Here is a 14,885-nt window from a genome sequence, read left to right on the forward strand (position 1 = left end):
CGACTTATCATCCACAGACAGATGGACAGAGTGAGAGAACAATTCAGACATTGGAAGATATGTTGAGAGCCTGCGTGATCGACTTCGGCATGTCATGGGACTCTCATTTGCCCTTGGTCGAATTTTACTACAATAACAACTATCATACCAGCATCAAGGCTGCGCCGTTCGAAGCCCTCTATGGCCGTAAGTGCAGATCCCCTCTGTGCTAGGCCGAGGTGGGCGACACGCAGTTAGTCAAGGGTCAAGTCCCCGACAGAACTCTCACGGGTCCTGAAATCATCCGAGAGACGACTAAAAAGATCATACAAATCCGGGAACGATTAAAAGCTTCAAGAGATAGACAAAAGAGCTACGCCGATAAGAGACGAAAACCCTTGGAGTTCCAGGTTGGTGACCGTGTCCTTTTGAAGGTCTCACCCTGGAGAGGTTACGCTTCGGAAAGCGTGGAAAGTTGAATCCAAGATACATTGGACCATTCGAGATCCTCGCTAGGATCGGTCCCGTAGCATACAAACTCTGTTCACCCCGAGAACTTAGCAACGTACATCCCGTCTTCCACGTGTCGAACCTAAAGAAGTGTTTGTCCGATGAGACACTTGTGATTCCCATCGATGAGATCGAACTAGACAAGAGCTTACACTTCGTAGAGGAACCAGTTGAAATCATGGACTGGGAAGTCAAACGAACGAAACAAAGCCGTATCCTGATAGTGAAGGTTCGCTGGAATGTCAAGCGGGGACCTGAATTCACTTGGGAGCGCGAAGATTCAATGAAACAAAAGTACCCTCATCTTTTTCCAAGTCCATGATTTGTATTCTATTCTTGAATTTCGGGACGAAATTCCCTCTAACGGGGGGATGATGTGACAACCCGGAACTCCTATCTTGTACAACTATTCAATTCAATCTATGTTAGACTCGTTTTTGTTATCTTTTAGCACTGTTTAGGGTTCGTTTAAGTGTTCTAAGCTTAAGTACAACCAAGTTTGAGATTAGGGATGAGTTAACGAAGTCGTAAAGTAGCATTTCGGGCCATACACTCCTTTAGGAGGAGTGTACGGCCGTACACCCCCTCATGGCCGCACACTCAAGGTGGTGGGTCACCCACTCCTATATATATGAGTAGACCTCACTTCCTTCATTTATTTCTTCCCTTGGCTGCACACCACTCCACTTTCTCTCAAGCTTCTTGAACCGTGAACCCTCTAAGGCTTCAAAAACGTAAGTATTCCATCCTTTAGCTTGTTATACTTGAAAGACCTCTCGATTTAAGCCTTGATTCTTCAAGTTTCAACATGTTCTTCACCCTTTGAAGGAGTACGGCCGTACACCTTCATAAGGTTGGTCGTACACACCTTAAAGGCCCTCCAAAGTGGGAGTTTTGACCCTATCATCTAGTTGGACATGTTAAACCTTTGATCATAGCCTTGATTCACCTTAAAGTCGACAAATTTAGCATGAACATGAAGGGTGTACGGCCGCACACCCCTTATACGGCCGCACACACCTCATAGGGCCGTAAACCCACTTTGATGATCATTATTGGCCTTAAAAGCTAAGCATGGGACCAAGAACACTTCCTTGATACGATTTAGGACCTTGGAAACACCTCAAATGCACACTTCTTCATGAGTGTACGGCCGTACACTCATAGGTCGTACACCTATGGCCGTACACACCCTTAGTATGGCGCACACCTCCCTCATTCAATCACATATGATTTAAACACTTAGTTCAAGTGTTTTCCAAGTCCTTAGGATGATTTCCTATCATGTCTAGTGGTGAAATACCCTAATTTGATTCATATATGTGTTATTACATGCTAAATAGGATCCAATTGTGTTCGAGACTTCACTTGACACTCAACATCCCATACCGATCTTTCATTCAAACCACTCACTCGAGGTGAGTTCATACCCCTACGCTTTAACGATTTTGAAACGTTTTCAGGGGGGAATACAAGCCAAACACAATTGATTTTGTGAACTAATACAAAAGGACTTTTAACAAGTATAAAACTTATGCAACTGATGCAGACAAACGATTTCTGTATTTTTATAAAATATTTATATATATTATCCCTTTGTACTATGTTGAGCATAAGGGACGTTTTCAACTTACAACCATAATTGCATAGTTTTTCAGATTCAATATTCACATCAACTACACTATATGCATGCAAACTATAATAGTTATAGTTTGGGGTTTTCAATACACAGCTTTTACGAATTCAGAGTTATTCACTGCTAAACATATAAACTATGGCAGATTTAGTTTATGGTATATATCACTCCAAGAGCACAACATTTAATAATTATTTAAGTATAATTATTACCGTATACCGTATTCAACGGATTCAAATACAAGAGAACAATACAGAATTACATGTAAACTAGATTATACAGAATTGTGAGACTCTACTTCAAAACTGTACCCTTAGGGTACTAAATTAAATCCTATCACAGTATAACCAGAGTCTCCTGGAGGGAGAGCGTGAGACTTGTGAATAGATCTATTCGGGATTGACAATCCCACACCTGAACTGCTAGCTACAGTTAGGCAGGCATGCCTGAGGTGACAAATGTCATTTAACCAACACTTGATGAACGTTGTAAAGGTCACTAGGTCATATCAAGCATGGTTATACGACTCAAAATAAGTATAAACTAACATTTGTTTACAAGATTTCATTCTTCATTAGTTTTATTTTCATTAATAGAACCATTATACCTTACACTGGAGGATTTCAGAAATACACTCCTCGGTTTTATTTTAATTAATAAAACAGCTATACTTTCTGGTGTAGCCAGGGTTTTCAAAATAAAACATACTATACGTTTTGGTAATAACCAAGCATACAGACTAACATGTTTCATATACTACAAGGGAATACAGTAACAAACATTCATAGAAGGAACTGGTATCATCTTACTTTCACTAAAGAAAATATTGGATTTTCTTGGAAACATAAGAACATTTCTACAAATTTATCAACAGATTTTCACTACAAAACATCACTTATGAACTCACCAGCTTTATGCTGATACTCTTTCAAAACTGCTTGTATTCTCAGAAAATCAGTAGACAGGTACCACCTGGAGTTTCGAGAAGACGGAGCGTTTAAAGTCACGTCTTTATATTTTGCTTATACTTTTTGATGTATACAAACAAGACTTAAACAGATGTAAACATTTTTCATATATGTATTCACTGTAATGGTTGTGTTTACTATGATTGCTATGATACAATTGTTGTGATACTATACATGACGTCATCCACCCCCGAACGTTTCCGCCGTTCCGGTTTGGGGGTGTGACAAATACCCACTCCTTGATTACCACCCCGCAATGGGAAACGATTCGAAACAGGGCGTTACAATAAGAATCAATATGGTTTTAATAGTTTGTGTGGTTTGGATATTCCGGTTCATTTAACGTGTTGATGGTCTGCTGAATAACTATACGAAGATGATGGTGAGAAAGTTATGTGTTCCAAGTGGGATTTTAGGTTTAATTTCAGATATTATTCTGGTTGTAGGTTTTGATTTAGTTTTGGCTTGACTGTCGGAGGTTACTGGTACCGGTTGCTGGAGTGGGCTAACGGTAGTTGTCGGATGTGTGGGATAAAAAAAAAAAAAAATAAAAAATCAAAGCGTAGGAACCGTTCATGTTAAAAAAGAAGTTAAAGATCAAATGACAAACTATTTCAAACCACAGGTACTACTCTTATAATTTTCTCTTTAAAAATAGAATAAAAGGCAACCCGAAGTTGCTAGCTGGAGTCCCGAATATACCCATTGTTACACAAAACAATGGCGGCCATGTCGCCTGGAAACCTGGTTGAATGAGGACACTATCTTCGTCACGCCTCTTTGGAACTCAACGACGAAGAAGACGCTGCCGATTTCTCCTTATTCAGATCATTCCATAACGACGTGTCTCCTATAGCCACCGGAGACCATACACCGGTGATTGTTCTTGGAGAATCCGACGCTTCGCCCTGCGGTTTCCCTTTTGAGTGGGGAGGAATGGAGGCGGCGTCATCGGTAGATGTTCTTGGTCTGGGGGTATGCCGAGAGCTGCTGATTGATATGCTGTTTTATGATCGTCGTCCGTTAGGTTTCAAATCCAAGCCTACTTCTATCGGAAACGAAAATTGAAGGTATCAAGTTATTACTATTAATTTCCTGGTTCTCTGTTTTAAAAAGAAAATCTATATTGTGATGCCAAATGGGTTAGTCGAACTAACAAGAAAATCAATAAGGATCGAAAATCTCTGTTGTTAAATTCGATCAATTAGTGTATAATTTCTTTTATGAAAGATAAAGTTAATCACCTTGCAGTTGATAAAACATTCATCATTAACATGCATGATTCTTGTCACAGTAATTATTATGCAATAATGTCCATTGCTATATGAAACTCAGTTGTGATAGTATTGAGTAATAATAGTAAATGATAATGAAATATCATATACTATAGATGTAGATATGGCTTCATGATTGCTTTTAGTTTTCTTAACAGGATTGATATGCTAAGTATCGTTTGCACAAATATGCTTTTAGTTTTCTTATGAAAATAAGCTACCGAAATAAATTTATTGAATTGAGATAATTTAGCGCGAAAACATAAGCTCCCGGACTGCTTAAACTTTTTTACTAGTTATGCTCAATCTTTTTATTTTGCGCAACATTCTACAGTCTAAAATCTAAATATATTTCTGGTTTTGTATTTTTAATATTCTTAGTACTTATTTCTTCTCATTTTATTTGAATTTTATCCTTTTGTTCATCCTTATTATTAACCTTGCATTCTTTTTCGTGCAGACGAAAATGTCATTTCAGTATCTTGGTTGCTTTTCTATTCTTCTTATTGCTTTAATAATTGAAGTTGTGTTTTTCTTTCATCATGTTTGTTTTTTATTGTTCTTAATTGTTATGCTTTCTATAAAAAAATAACATACTTTGCATATTTTGTTTTCACCCACGAGTGGAATGTAAAAGAGAAAGTTACATATTTTTAGTTGAAGTTGTTAAAGATGAATCAAGTAAATGATATTTGCCTAGTATACATCCCTCTCAACCATTTTTCAACAACTCTAAAAACTCACGAGTCTCTTTGTCACCTTTAACGACAGATGTCACATTGACACTCAAAAAGTTCTCAAGATCTATGCTGACGTGGCGCACAGAATAAACAGATGATACGAATTTCAAATCTTCCGCATGCCTAGTGTCTTTTTCCTTCAAGGCAGCGGCTATATCCAAAAACTTAATTGTTTCTTCACAACTTTTATCAATAAATTGTAAAATATTTTCAAGAGCTTCTGCTTCGTTGTCCTGCTGAGGTGCACACAAATGGGACAAAACTAGTTGCCTTTTGGGATTTCAGAAAGAGGGGAGTCAAACAATATGTGTGATAGTCTGCTTCACACATATCACAAAGAAGTACTTTTGTATCATCTTTATTAATCCCACATACATTGACGATTCCTGTTTCCCAGGGTGCTTCGGGTATTTCAGTTGAAGTTAGAATCTCTTCAAGCTCCTTCTCTATTTCCTCAATAGGTATTCTGTTCATGTTATCTTCATAAAATCGCCTAAACAAAGTCCCTAACTGTATTAATAAAATCTTACTTTATGTTCTTTAGCTTTATTACAACATTTTACTTACCAATTATTCCTTATTAAGGCATTGTATGATTTGAATTATGAAGATATAACACAAGTTAACATATTTTATGCAATGTCATTGTCCATAAACGTGACATGGCAAAAGAAAAAAGTTTGGTGATATCATGTGGACTATAATAAGAAACAAACCTCCTTTTCATATCGCACTTTAAGTTTACATGACATTTTATCCACCAATCTAAATTTCCTGCGTAAGTTAATCCACACCCGCAAATCAAAAAACATTAAAAAAAAGAATCCACAAAACAATAAAAACTTAAAATCAAAAAAAAAAAAAAAGGTTAAAGAGGATATCTAACCTCCTTAACATCCTCAAAAAATGCTTCATGTGAACCACCATATACCCCATGAAACAATCTCAAATTAATGGTTCTTAATTCAATAGGATGCATTGACACGGATCCAAAACCAGTTTTTAAATATCTATCATCACAATTTAAGTCCCTTCCAACAAGATCAAAAAGAATTTTTTCTTCTTATCATAAGCTGCTGCCACCTGGCGTAATACCAAACGACACTTTTCACACTGTATTTGATAACATGTTGGAGGTTTTGATTTCTTGAATGACAGGTGGCGATGGTATTTGTGGGCCACCAGATACTCTTTTTAAAACATTGATTACGGCTCTCTTAGTGGGCCCGGATGCATTGCCCTAGTACATGTCTTTTGAAATGGAAGCTTCTAGAAGCTTCTTTGCCCATTCGGGTGGGTTTTTCTTTAAAGATTCACGCACACAATTCCGAATTCGGGACCCCACATTTGTAGGTAAAATACTCATTTCTCTTTTCCTTTTGCCAAATACTTTCGCTGCAGCTCTTCCAAGCAACTGCAAAAAAAAAAAAAAAAAAAAAAAAGTAAAACTGCAGAAATCAGAGATCAGATCTAGTGTAAATCTTTGTAGTTTTATATTCTTATAACTTATTTCTAGTCATGTTTATCTGATTATCTTTCTGGTCATTTCAATATCTTGGTTGCTTTTTTTTTTCTATCTTATTGCTTTAATAATTGAAGTTGTATTTTTTTCCCTGTTCTTGGTTTTATGTTTTTTTCTATTAATTCGTTTGCATAATGAGGTGGAATGTAATGAAGAAATAAACACATTTTTATTGCTATAGGCTTCTCTTGACTGGAATGGGAAAAATGTAATGAAGAAAGTAACGGTATGGTCCATTACCATTTTATTTTTGGGTTTGCTTTATTTATCCAGTTTGGAATGAAATATGCTAAATCTTTTAAATAATTCTTTTACCATTTAAGTTCATTTTCTCCATTATATGTTTGGTGTTATTTATTCTTAAAAAGTCAACATTATATTCTTGGTTGGTGCGTTTTGGAATGAAGAGATGAAATGTTGCAATGATTCCCATTTTTCCATATCTATATTCATTTTCTTTATAATTATTAACAATAATATTGTGTGTAACATTAAAATAATGTGTTCAAACAACGCCTTTCTCATTCCGTGAGATTGATTCCAACACACAAAACAAGTTTTCATAGTTCAAATCCTACAAAAAAGGAAGAAACAAACATATATTCGGGCTTCTCAATAAGGATCAATAGACACACAATGAGAGAGAAATTATGGTTAGATTACAATAATCTTTCTAAGGCCATATTTGGCAAAAATAACCTAGGTTATAGTAATTTAGCATTTGGTAAAACCATAAAAGTAGTTATCATAGTTTATAAAGTAGCTTATAAGCTAGCTTATTGATAAACTAGTTTTAAATAGCTTATTGATAAAAGCTACATTTCAGCTAGTTTGCCAAATAGGTGTAACTAAGCCGAATATCTATATAGCATTCCAAGTTAAGGGCACTTTGGTAATTGTTACTAAGTCGAAAATCTATATAGCAAAGAGTGGAATAGATTATGTCTTCCGTCGCTTGCCAATCAATAATTAAATTGGTAAATAAGACCAAGTATTGTGAATTTACCATATTGCCCTCTTTGTAAGATTTCATTGATTTAACCCGATCTGTGCAGGTCTATAAAATGCATCTATTTAATAGGAGGATTTCAAGTCAAAGTTTGAAACCCTAAGAGCCCTAAAAGCTCTTAATCTGAGAGATAGGCAACAAATCCTAAGAGAGGAGGTTGCAAGTTAGCAGGTGAATGTCCTCCTTTTATATCTATTGATTTATCTATCGATCGTTTATTTTCTACTTATTGATGAATGCTTTTCTTATGAAGTCCTAAAAACTAGCTATTCTAGTTGTAAATCATTTGCATTCCTTTACAATCATAAATCTAGTCGATTCAAGTTACTTTCTATTCACAAAATTTTGAATTTATGGTGAAATCAAGAAGCGATTCACCTTTATTAAATCTAGCGTTTAATTGGGTTTTTTCGCATGCCATTTTTTTTACTTCAAGTTGTTACAATTTTCAAATGATTTAATTAGTAATGTGGAATCCCGATAATCTTCTCTTGTAGATCAAAAATCAAATCAATAGTTGCAAATTTGGAGAAATATATCATTTCCCTAAATTTGAATATAAGTATAGTTGAGTTGCATTGACTTGTTACATTTTTCGTAGGCTCCGCTTCATTCAGATATCAGATTGATGGCACACAAGATCAATGTATGTCGGAATGTTTACTATTGACCATCAAGTTTTAGTTCATTACATTTTTTGTCAATTATTTACATTTTGGATTATGTTTATGGTTTATATTTAGGTTCAACTTCCAGTACAATTTGAAGACTTGTATGTTCTTTCATTTGGGAAAATCATTGCAAGCCCATTATACTACGTACGGTGGCAATTATATTTTGCCAATTGGGTATAAATCTTGTTGGCATGAAAAACTTACTGGCTCATTTTATACATGTCAAGGTGGACTTTTTTTCATCATGACAGGGTCCAGTTGCTCAAAATCACCTAATTTCAAAAAAAAATTAAAAAAATTAAAATAAAGGACGTGGAGCCTTTTCCTGTTGGGAGTCTCATTTCCTCAAGGCTATCTTCTCATGCAACAGGCGACCTTCTTCAGGTATGCATTATTCGTACAAGGGTATTCTTGTCTTTTTATAACATGTTTTTATCTTTCTTCCCTTCTACACAGGTGTATGAGTTCATATGTCGTTTTCAAGAAGTTCTTGAAGTGGAAGAAGATTGTTTATCATATGAAGATCTTGAAAAGGAGCTTCTTACACCATGGCCTGTTACATATGGATACGGGGCAGGGGTATTTCTGGAATCAGTAGAAATGAATTGTGTTAAACATAAGGTTGACAAGCTGACTACTGTCCGCCTGTGTAGGCTAGTTACTAAGCTCCTGAAAAAAATAGATAACGTGTTAACATAACCAATGATGCTGAAGATACAAAGGACAAGGGTAAAAAGATAAAATTAGAAATGTTTCCGATTAATCTGCTGACGTGGCCAAAAGTGGCTAGAAGATATATCTTGGCTTTTCGCTTGTTAATGGGTGGTGAAATCAATTCTCTAGACACTACTGTTGGTAATAACACTAAGCTCATTCGATGTATGCAAGGCGATGATGGTATTTTCTCTGGATCGCCATCTGGCGTTGCAGGTGCTGATGTGGATGCACAGGTGAATATATCTGTTATATATGGGATATGATTTGTACACAACAAATTTTCTCCATACACAACAATTGGTACTTTAAAATGTTGTACCGTACAACTCTATAAAGCATGAATTGTTGTGTATGGCAAAAAACGGTTGTGTACGGATCACTTCCCGTTATATATAATTCACATAGTTCAATAAATCTTATAGTTAATTTCATTTTGGTGCTTGGGTTTGCAGTTTTGGTTCCTCTTTTTTTTGGTTCCTGTTTCACGTGAAATGACTGTTTTTGGTCCAACAATATAGTCCTTTTTACTTAAAACAGAGACCAAAAACATTACAAAATAAGGACCAATTTGCATGGGAAAACTTTTTGAGACCAAAATTGAAAAAAACAGCTTCACTCAGGGACCAAAAATGTAAGATTTACACTAAAGTCGACAATTCGGAAAACTATAGGTGGGAAGCAGATTTTAGTATTCCAGAGTGGGCGAAAGTGCTTGATCCTGTTAGAAAGCTGCCTCCAAATGTGGGATCCCGAATTCGGAACTGTGTGCGTGAATCTTTAAAGAAAAACCCACCCGAATGGGCAAAGAAGCTTCTGGAAGCTTCCATTTCAAAAGACATGTACAAGGGCAATGCATCCGGGCCCACTAAGAGAGCCGTAATCAATGTTTTAAAAAAAAGTATCTGGTGGCCCACAAATACCATCGCCACCTGTCATTCAAGAAATCAAAACCTCCAAGATGTTATCAAATACAGTGATGAAAAAGTGTCGTGTGGTATTACGCCAGGTGGCAGCAGCTTATGATAAGAAGAAAAAAGTTCTTTTTGATCTTGTTGGGAGGGCCTTAAATTTGGATGATAATTATTTAAAAATTGTTTTTGGATCTGTGTCGATGCGTCCTATTGATTTAAGAACCATTGATTTGAGATTGTTTCATGGGCATATGGTGCTTCACATGAAGCATTTCCTGAGGATGTTAAGGAGGTTAGATATTCTCTTTAACCTTTTTATTTTATTTTTATTTTAAGGTTTATTATTTTGTTAATGTTTTTTGATTTTCAGGTGTGGATTAACTTACGCAGGAAATTTGGATTGGTGGATAAAATGTCACGTAAATTTAAATTATTATATGAAAAGGAGGTTGGTTTCTTATTATAGTCCACATGATATCACCAAACTTTTTTTGCCATGTCAGCACTAAATAAAGTAAGATTTCTTAAGGTGATTTTATTATTAATGCAGGTAGGGACTCTGTTTAGGAGATTTTATGAAAATAACATGAACAGAAAACCTGTTGAGGAAATAGGTAAGGAGCTTGAAGAGATTCTAACTTCAACTGAAATACCCGAAGTACCCTGGGAAACAGGAATCGGTAATGTATGTGGGATTAATAAATATGATACAAAAGTACTTCTTTGTGATACGTGTGAAGGAGACTATCACACATACTGTTTAACTTCCCCTCTTTCTGAAATCCAAAATGGCAACTGGTTTTGTCCCATTTGTGTGCCACCTCAGCAGGACAACGACGCAGGAAGCTCTTGAAAATATTTTACAACTTGTTGATAAAAATAGTGAAGAAACAATTATGTTTTTGGATATAACCACTGCCTTGAAGGAAAAAGAGTATTGGGAATTAGATGCAGATAAGGTGAGTTTCTTTCTTTCTCTTTCTTTAAATTAATCCTGTCTGGATAAACGATGAACAATAATTTGTATTCAGCATCACTTTTTTGACAAAAGGGTAAAATGGTCATTCACTCGTATGTTTTTTTTTAATGCAGAAAACCTTCTTGCTCAAGTTTCTATGCGACGAGCTATTGAAAACCAGTCTTATCCATACGAATTTGAAAGAGCCAGATGTGAATGTGATGCAACAAAAAAAACCCTAAAATTTGTTAATCATGAAGAGCGCTCTTTACGCAATGAGTTTTTGGGTATCGATTCCGAGAACAGATTCTATTGGGGATTCCCAAACACAAACACAAGCACACATTACGGAATCATCATAACAAGACCGGAATGTGTGATTCCAATATATTACGACTCCGATTCCGGTGCATGGCGTCTATTCCAATCCGACGAACAAATCAAGAATCTAATCAACTCAAACGAAACGACCCGAAGAGAAACCATCCTTTCGCATAACAACGGACTTGCTACAAAGGCAAGTGAGTTGCTGGAGGCGAACATGGCAAAATGGCATAGGTGTGATTGTTTGGAACCCGTTTTGCCATGTAGATACCACTGTGTTAAATGCCATGAAACCTTTTTCATAAATGTTGAATTTGAACAACATAAGAAGAACAAGTTTGATTGTGGTTTGGGTTTGGTGAGTCGACCAGGACCCAGTTGTGATTCATTGAGACAGTTGAAGATGAATTTGTTGGATATGGAAGCTGCACTTCCTGATGGAGCTAAAAGAGGATCTAGGGCAAGTTCTGAATGGAGGTCTGAATGGTCTGCTTCTGTTAAATCAGCTAATACCGTATATGAGGTAAATTACATTTTTGCCCCTGAGTTTAACTCTTTTCAGTTTTGGTCCTTAAAGAAACAAGTTTTAAAAATGTTTTTTGTCCATGTCCCAAATAAAATGATAATATTGACCTCTATCTGATGTCATATATACATACATGTATATATACATATACATATCTATATACATACAAATATACGTACACAACACATGTATTATGTGTGAGGTTGTGTGGTGTTGATAAAAAGCATAATTGCTATATAACATTAAGATCCACCGGATGTTTCTTTTAAAATCCTATATATCTTGTGATGTTTTTCATATTTTTCACTTTATCCAGATGTCCACTTCATTTACTTTCTAATATTTTATAATCCCCATGTCCACTAGTTCTCTTTGAATAAAGTAAAAGTGAGAATTCTCATCATTTTTGTGAAAATAAGTTAAGTTTGAGTTATATTTTATTGAAGACAAAATTGCAAAAATGGTCCCTGTGGTTTGACAATTTCTTTGGGTAAGGTCCAAAAAAACGTTTATTAGCAAAAAAGGTCCCTATTTGGTGGTTTTATTGTGGTTTTGGTCCCTACCTCGTTAAGTTTAACAGTTTGGCTGTTAAGTTTTTGAAAATGACGAATTTACCCCTAGGGACCATTTCTGCAGTTTTATCTTTTTACCAAACTACAAGGACCATTTCTGCAATTTTTCTTTTTCATTTTATTGAATTATTGTACATTAATTCTTTTAATTATTTTTTTTAATTTATTTCTTTTGGATTATTATATATTAATAAATATTATTTTTAATATATTATATTTATATATTAATAAATATTATTTTATTATATTATTAATTTTTTTAGTTAGTTCTTTTTTTAATTTCTTCTTTATTGGATTAATTCTTTTTCATTGGATTATTATATATTTATAAATATTAGTTTTATTATATTATATTTATATATTAATAAACATTATTTTATTATATTATTAATTTTTTTAATTAATTTTTTTAAATTTCTTCTTTATAGGATTAATTCTTTTTTATTAGATTATTATATATTAATAAATATTTTTTTAACATATAATATTTTTCTATTAATAAATATTACTTTATTTTATTATTAATTTCTTTAATTATTTTTATTGGATTATTATTTTTATATATAATAAATGTCATTATATTGGATTAATAATTTATAATACTTCTTTTTAATTTGCTTGGTTCCACCACAAAGTCGCCAGAATACGTAAAAGTGTTGCATCCCATCATCGAAAATCGGCGGGACAACCGCTAATTGCCTTCATCGATTGTTCAACAGAAACCCCACCAACTTGTTACACCCAATGCCACCAATAGCCACCTAAGACAACCTCATCACAATCCGTCGGAATCCTCTATCTCTGCCACTAAGCCGACCATATTCTGCTACAACCACCAGTTAGCCCGATCCATACACTCCTGGTCAGCTCCTCCATTCGTTGCCTTCTACCACCTTACGTTGTCGTAATGTCGTATCATCTCGCTGGAAATCACCGATCAACGCCTACAGTTGGCAATTCTCGACGAAAACTACACTAGTCGACTACCCACACAATGCACAATAAACCTTAGAAAACAATACAGTTTCTAGCCGACCATTTATTACCGATACCGCTATCGATGGCAACAATGTTAGATCGAGGGTTTTCAAACCACCATAGCCACCACACAGGTGGTGGCAATGTTGTAGAACTCGTTATTCGGTACTCGTTCGGCCAACTGCTGAGTAGCGAGTACTCGGATTTGGTAATTCATGTAGAAATATTTTTTGGGAAATTATATATGTCAAAATCATAAGTTAAAATCATAAGTTTATTGAAATATATAACAAATTTAGATATATGTGAATACACAAAAACTAAAATAAACACGATGATTGAGTGATGGTGGTGGTGGTGGTGACTGAGTGATGGTGGTGGTGTTGTGCAAAATATGTTATCTTCCAATTATTTAAAATAAATTAGGAGAGGTTTTTTGGTGGTGACTAAGTGGTGGTGGTGGGTGAGATTTTTTGGTATTTTTATTTAAAACAATAAAGAAAGCAATTAAAAGAAATTAAAAACAATTAAAAAATAATATTTTATTATAAATAAAAATAATAAATTTAAAGTAATAATCCAATAAAAAGAATTAACGCAATAAAAAAGTTATAGGGGCATTTTTTTGCTAATAAACCCTTTTTTTGGACCTTACCTAAAGAAATTGACAAACCATATGGATCATTTTTGCAAATTTTTCTTTATTGAATGAATTCCAAACTAAAAATAGTAGTTATTTAATATTATTATTATTTTTTTTAATTTTTATGTTTTTGGATTGCAGATGGTTGAAGCAACAATGGTATTGGAAACCAAGATAGATTATATCAACAACACATGGTGATGGTAGTGGTCTTCGATGGCAGCTGCCACCAAGACATCCACCACCTCTGTGCCCTTGCTCTTCATATCTACACACTCGATGCCACCATGACTACCAGAAAACCACTGCCACTGCCACCTTTTACAGCCAAAAACTATCAAAGAAACGGAAACACCCTGGTCACAAACCAAAGGAACAAAGAAAGAAACCACAAGATAAACAAGGAATCAATGAAAAAATCCAAAACATTATTTCATAATCCAAATGTTTTTGTTTGGAGTTTCTATATGTGTTTTATGAAAGATTGTGTTTGTAAGTGTTTTAGCTTATCGGATTTACATAGTTGTAGATCATTATCGGATTTACAAGTTTTCTGGGGCTATTTTAATAGCTTATCGGATTTACATAGTTGTAGATCATTATCGGATTTACAAGTTTTCTGGGGCTATTTTAATGACAGAATCAAGGGGGTATTCATGTCTTTGTACCTCGTTTCATCTTAATGATCGGAACAGTAATTTTGCTAATTAAAATCATGCAAAATCCATTTTACAAATATAATGATTATTATATACTTTTGATTACTTTTTTCAGAGTCAAAATGGTTAAAATCAAATCACATTATAATTTTTCTAACATACAAAATAAAAGAAGTCTTTGAAATAGAGATTTAGACTATAGCCATCATAAAATCTTATATTTATATTCTTTTAATTTTTTTTTATCTAACATTTTCCACCCTTCGTAATTTTAAAGTTAAATTA

The 14,885-nt window shown here is 34.5% G+C and overlaps 1 protein-coding gene across 3 annotated transcripts; it reads left to right on the top strand.

The window, feature by feature from the left end:
* The first annotated feature begins 3,774 nt into the window (after window positions 1-3,774).
* On the top strand, window positions 3,775-14,624 carry LOC145109480 (uncharacterized). Of its 3 annotated transcripts, none has more exons than XM_079046648.1 (14): window positions 3,775-4,163; window positions 5,139-5,568; window positions 6,266-6,460; window positions 6,811-6,855; window positions 7,685-7,809; window positions 8,240-8,284; window positions 8,382-8,486; window positions 8,564-8,696; window positions 8,769-9,262; window positions 9,701-10,232; window positions 10,311-10,388; window positions 10,491-10,899; window positions 11,033-11,745; window positions 14,083-14,624. In XM_079046648.1, exons 13-14 carry the CDS (start codon window positions 11,056-11,058, stop codon window positions 14,140-14,142), a joined length of 750 nt encoding a protein of 249 aa, XP_078902774.1. In that variant the 5' UTR covers window positions 3,775-4,163; window positions 5,139-5,568; window positions 6,266-6,460; window positions 6,811-6,855; window positions 7,685-7,809; window positions 8,240-8,284; window positions 8,382-8,486; window positions 8,564-8,696; window positions 8,769-9,262; window positions 9,701-10,232; window positions 10,311-10,388; window positions 10,491-10,899; window positions 11,033-11,055; the 3' UTR covers window positions 14,143-14,624. The 3 variants fall into 3 exon arrangements, with proteins under 3 accessions (XP_078902774.1, XP_078902776.1, XP_078902773.1); XM_079046650.1 differs by having other exon boundaries at window positions 8,382-8,456; XM_079046647.1 differs by having other exon boundaries at window positions 8,382-8,696.
* The last annotated feature ends 261 nt before the right edge of the window (window positions 14,625-14,885 follow it).

The sequence above is a fragment of the Lactuca virosa genome, chromosome 4, assembly GCF_052849685.1.
Source record: "Lactuca virosa cultivar CGN04683 chromosome 4, Lactuca_virosa_CGN04683_v6, whole genome shotgun sequence".
NCBI lineage: Eukaryota > Viridiplantae > Streptophyta > Magnoliopsida > Asterales > Asteraceae > Lactuca > Lactuca virosa.

Excerpts from the sequence above, each read along its gene's own strand:
- LOC145109480 (XM_079046647.1), top strand. The coding sequence starts at position 11,056 with ATGCGACGAGCTATTGAAAACCAGTCTTATCCATACGAATTTGAAAGA. Across the intron at positions 11,746-14,082 it reads CAGCTAATACCGTATATGAG|ATGGTTGAAGCAACAATGGT; the intron begins GTAAATTACATT and ends TTTGGATTGCAG.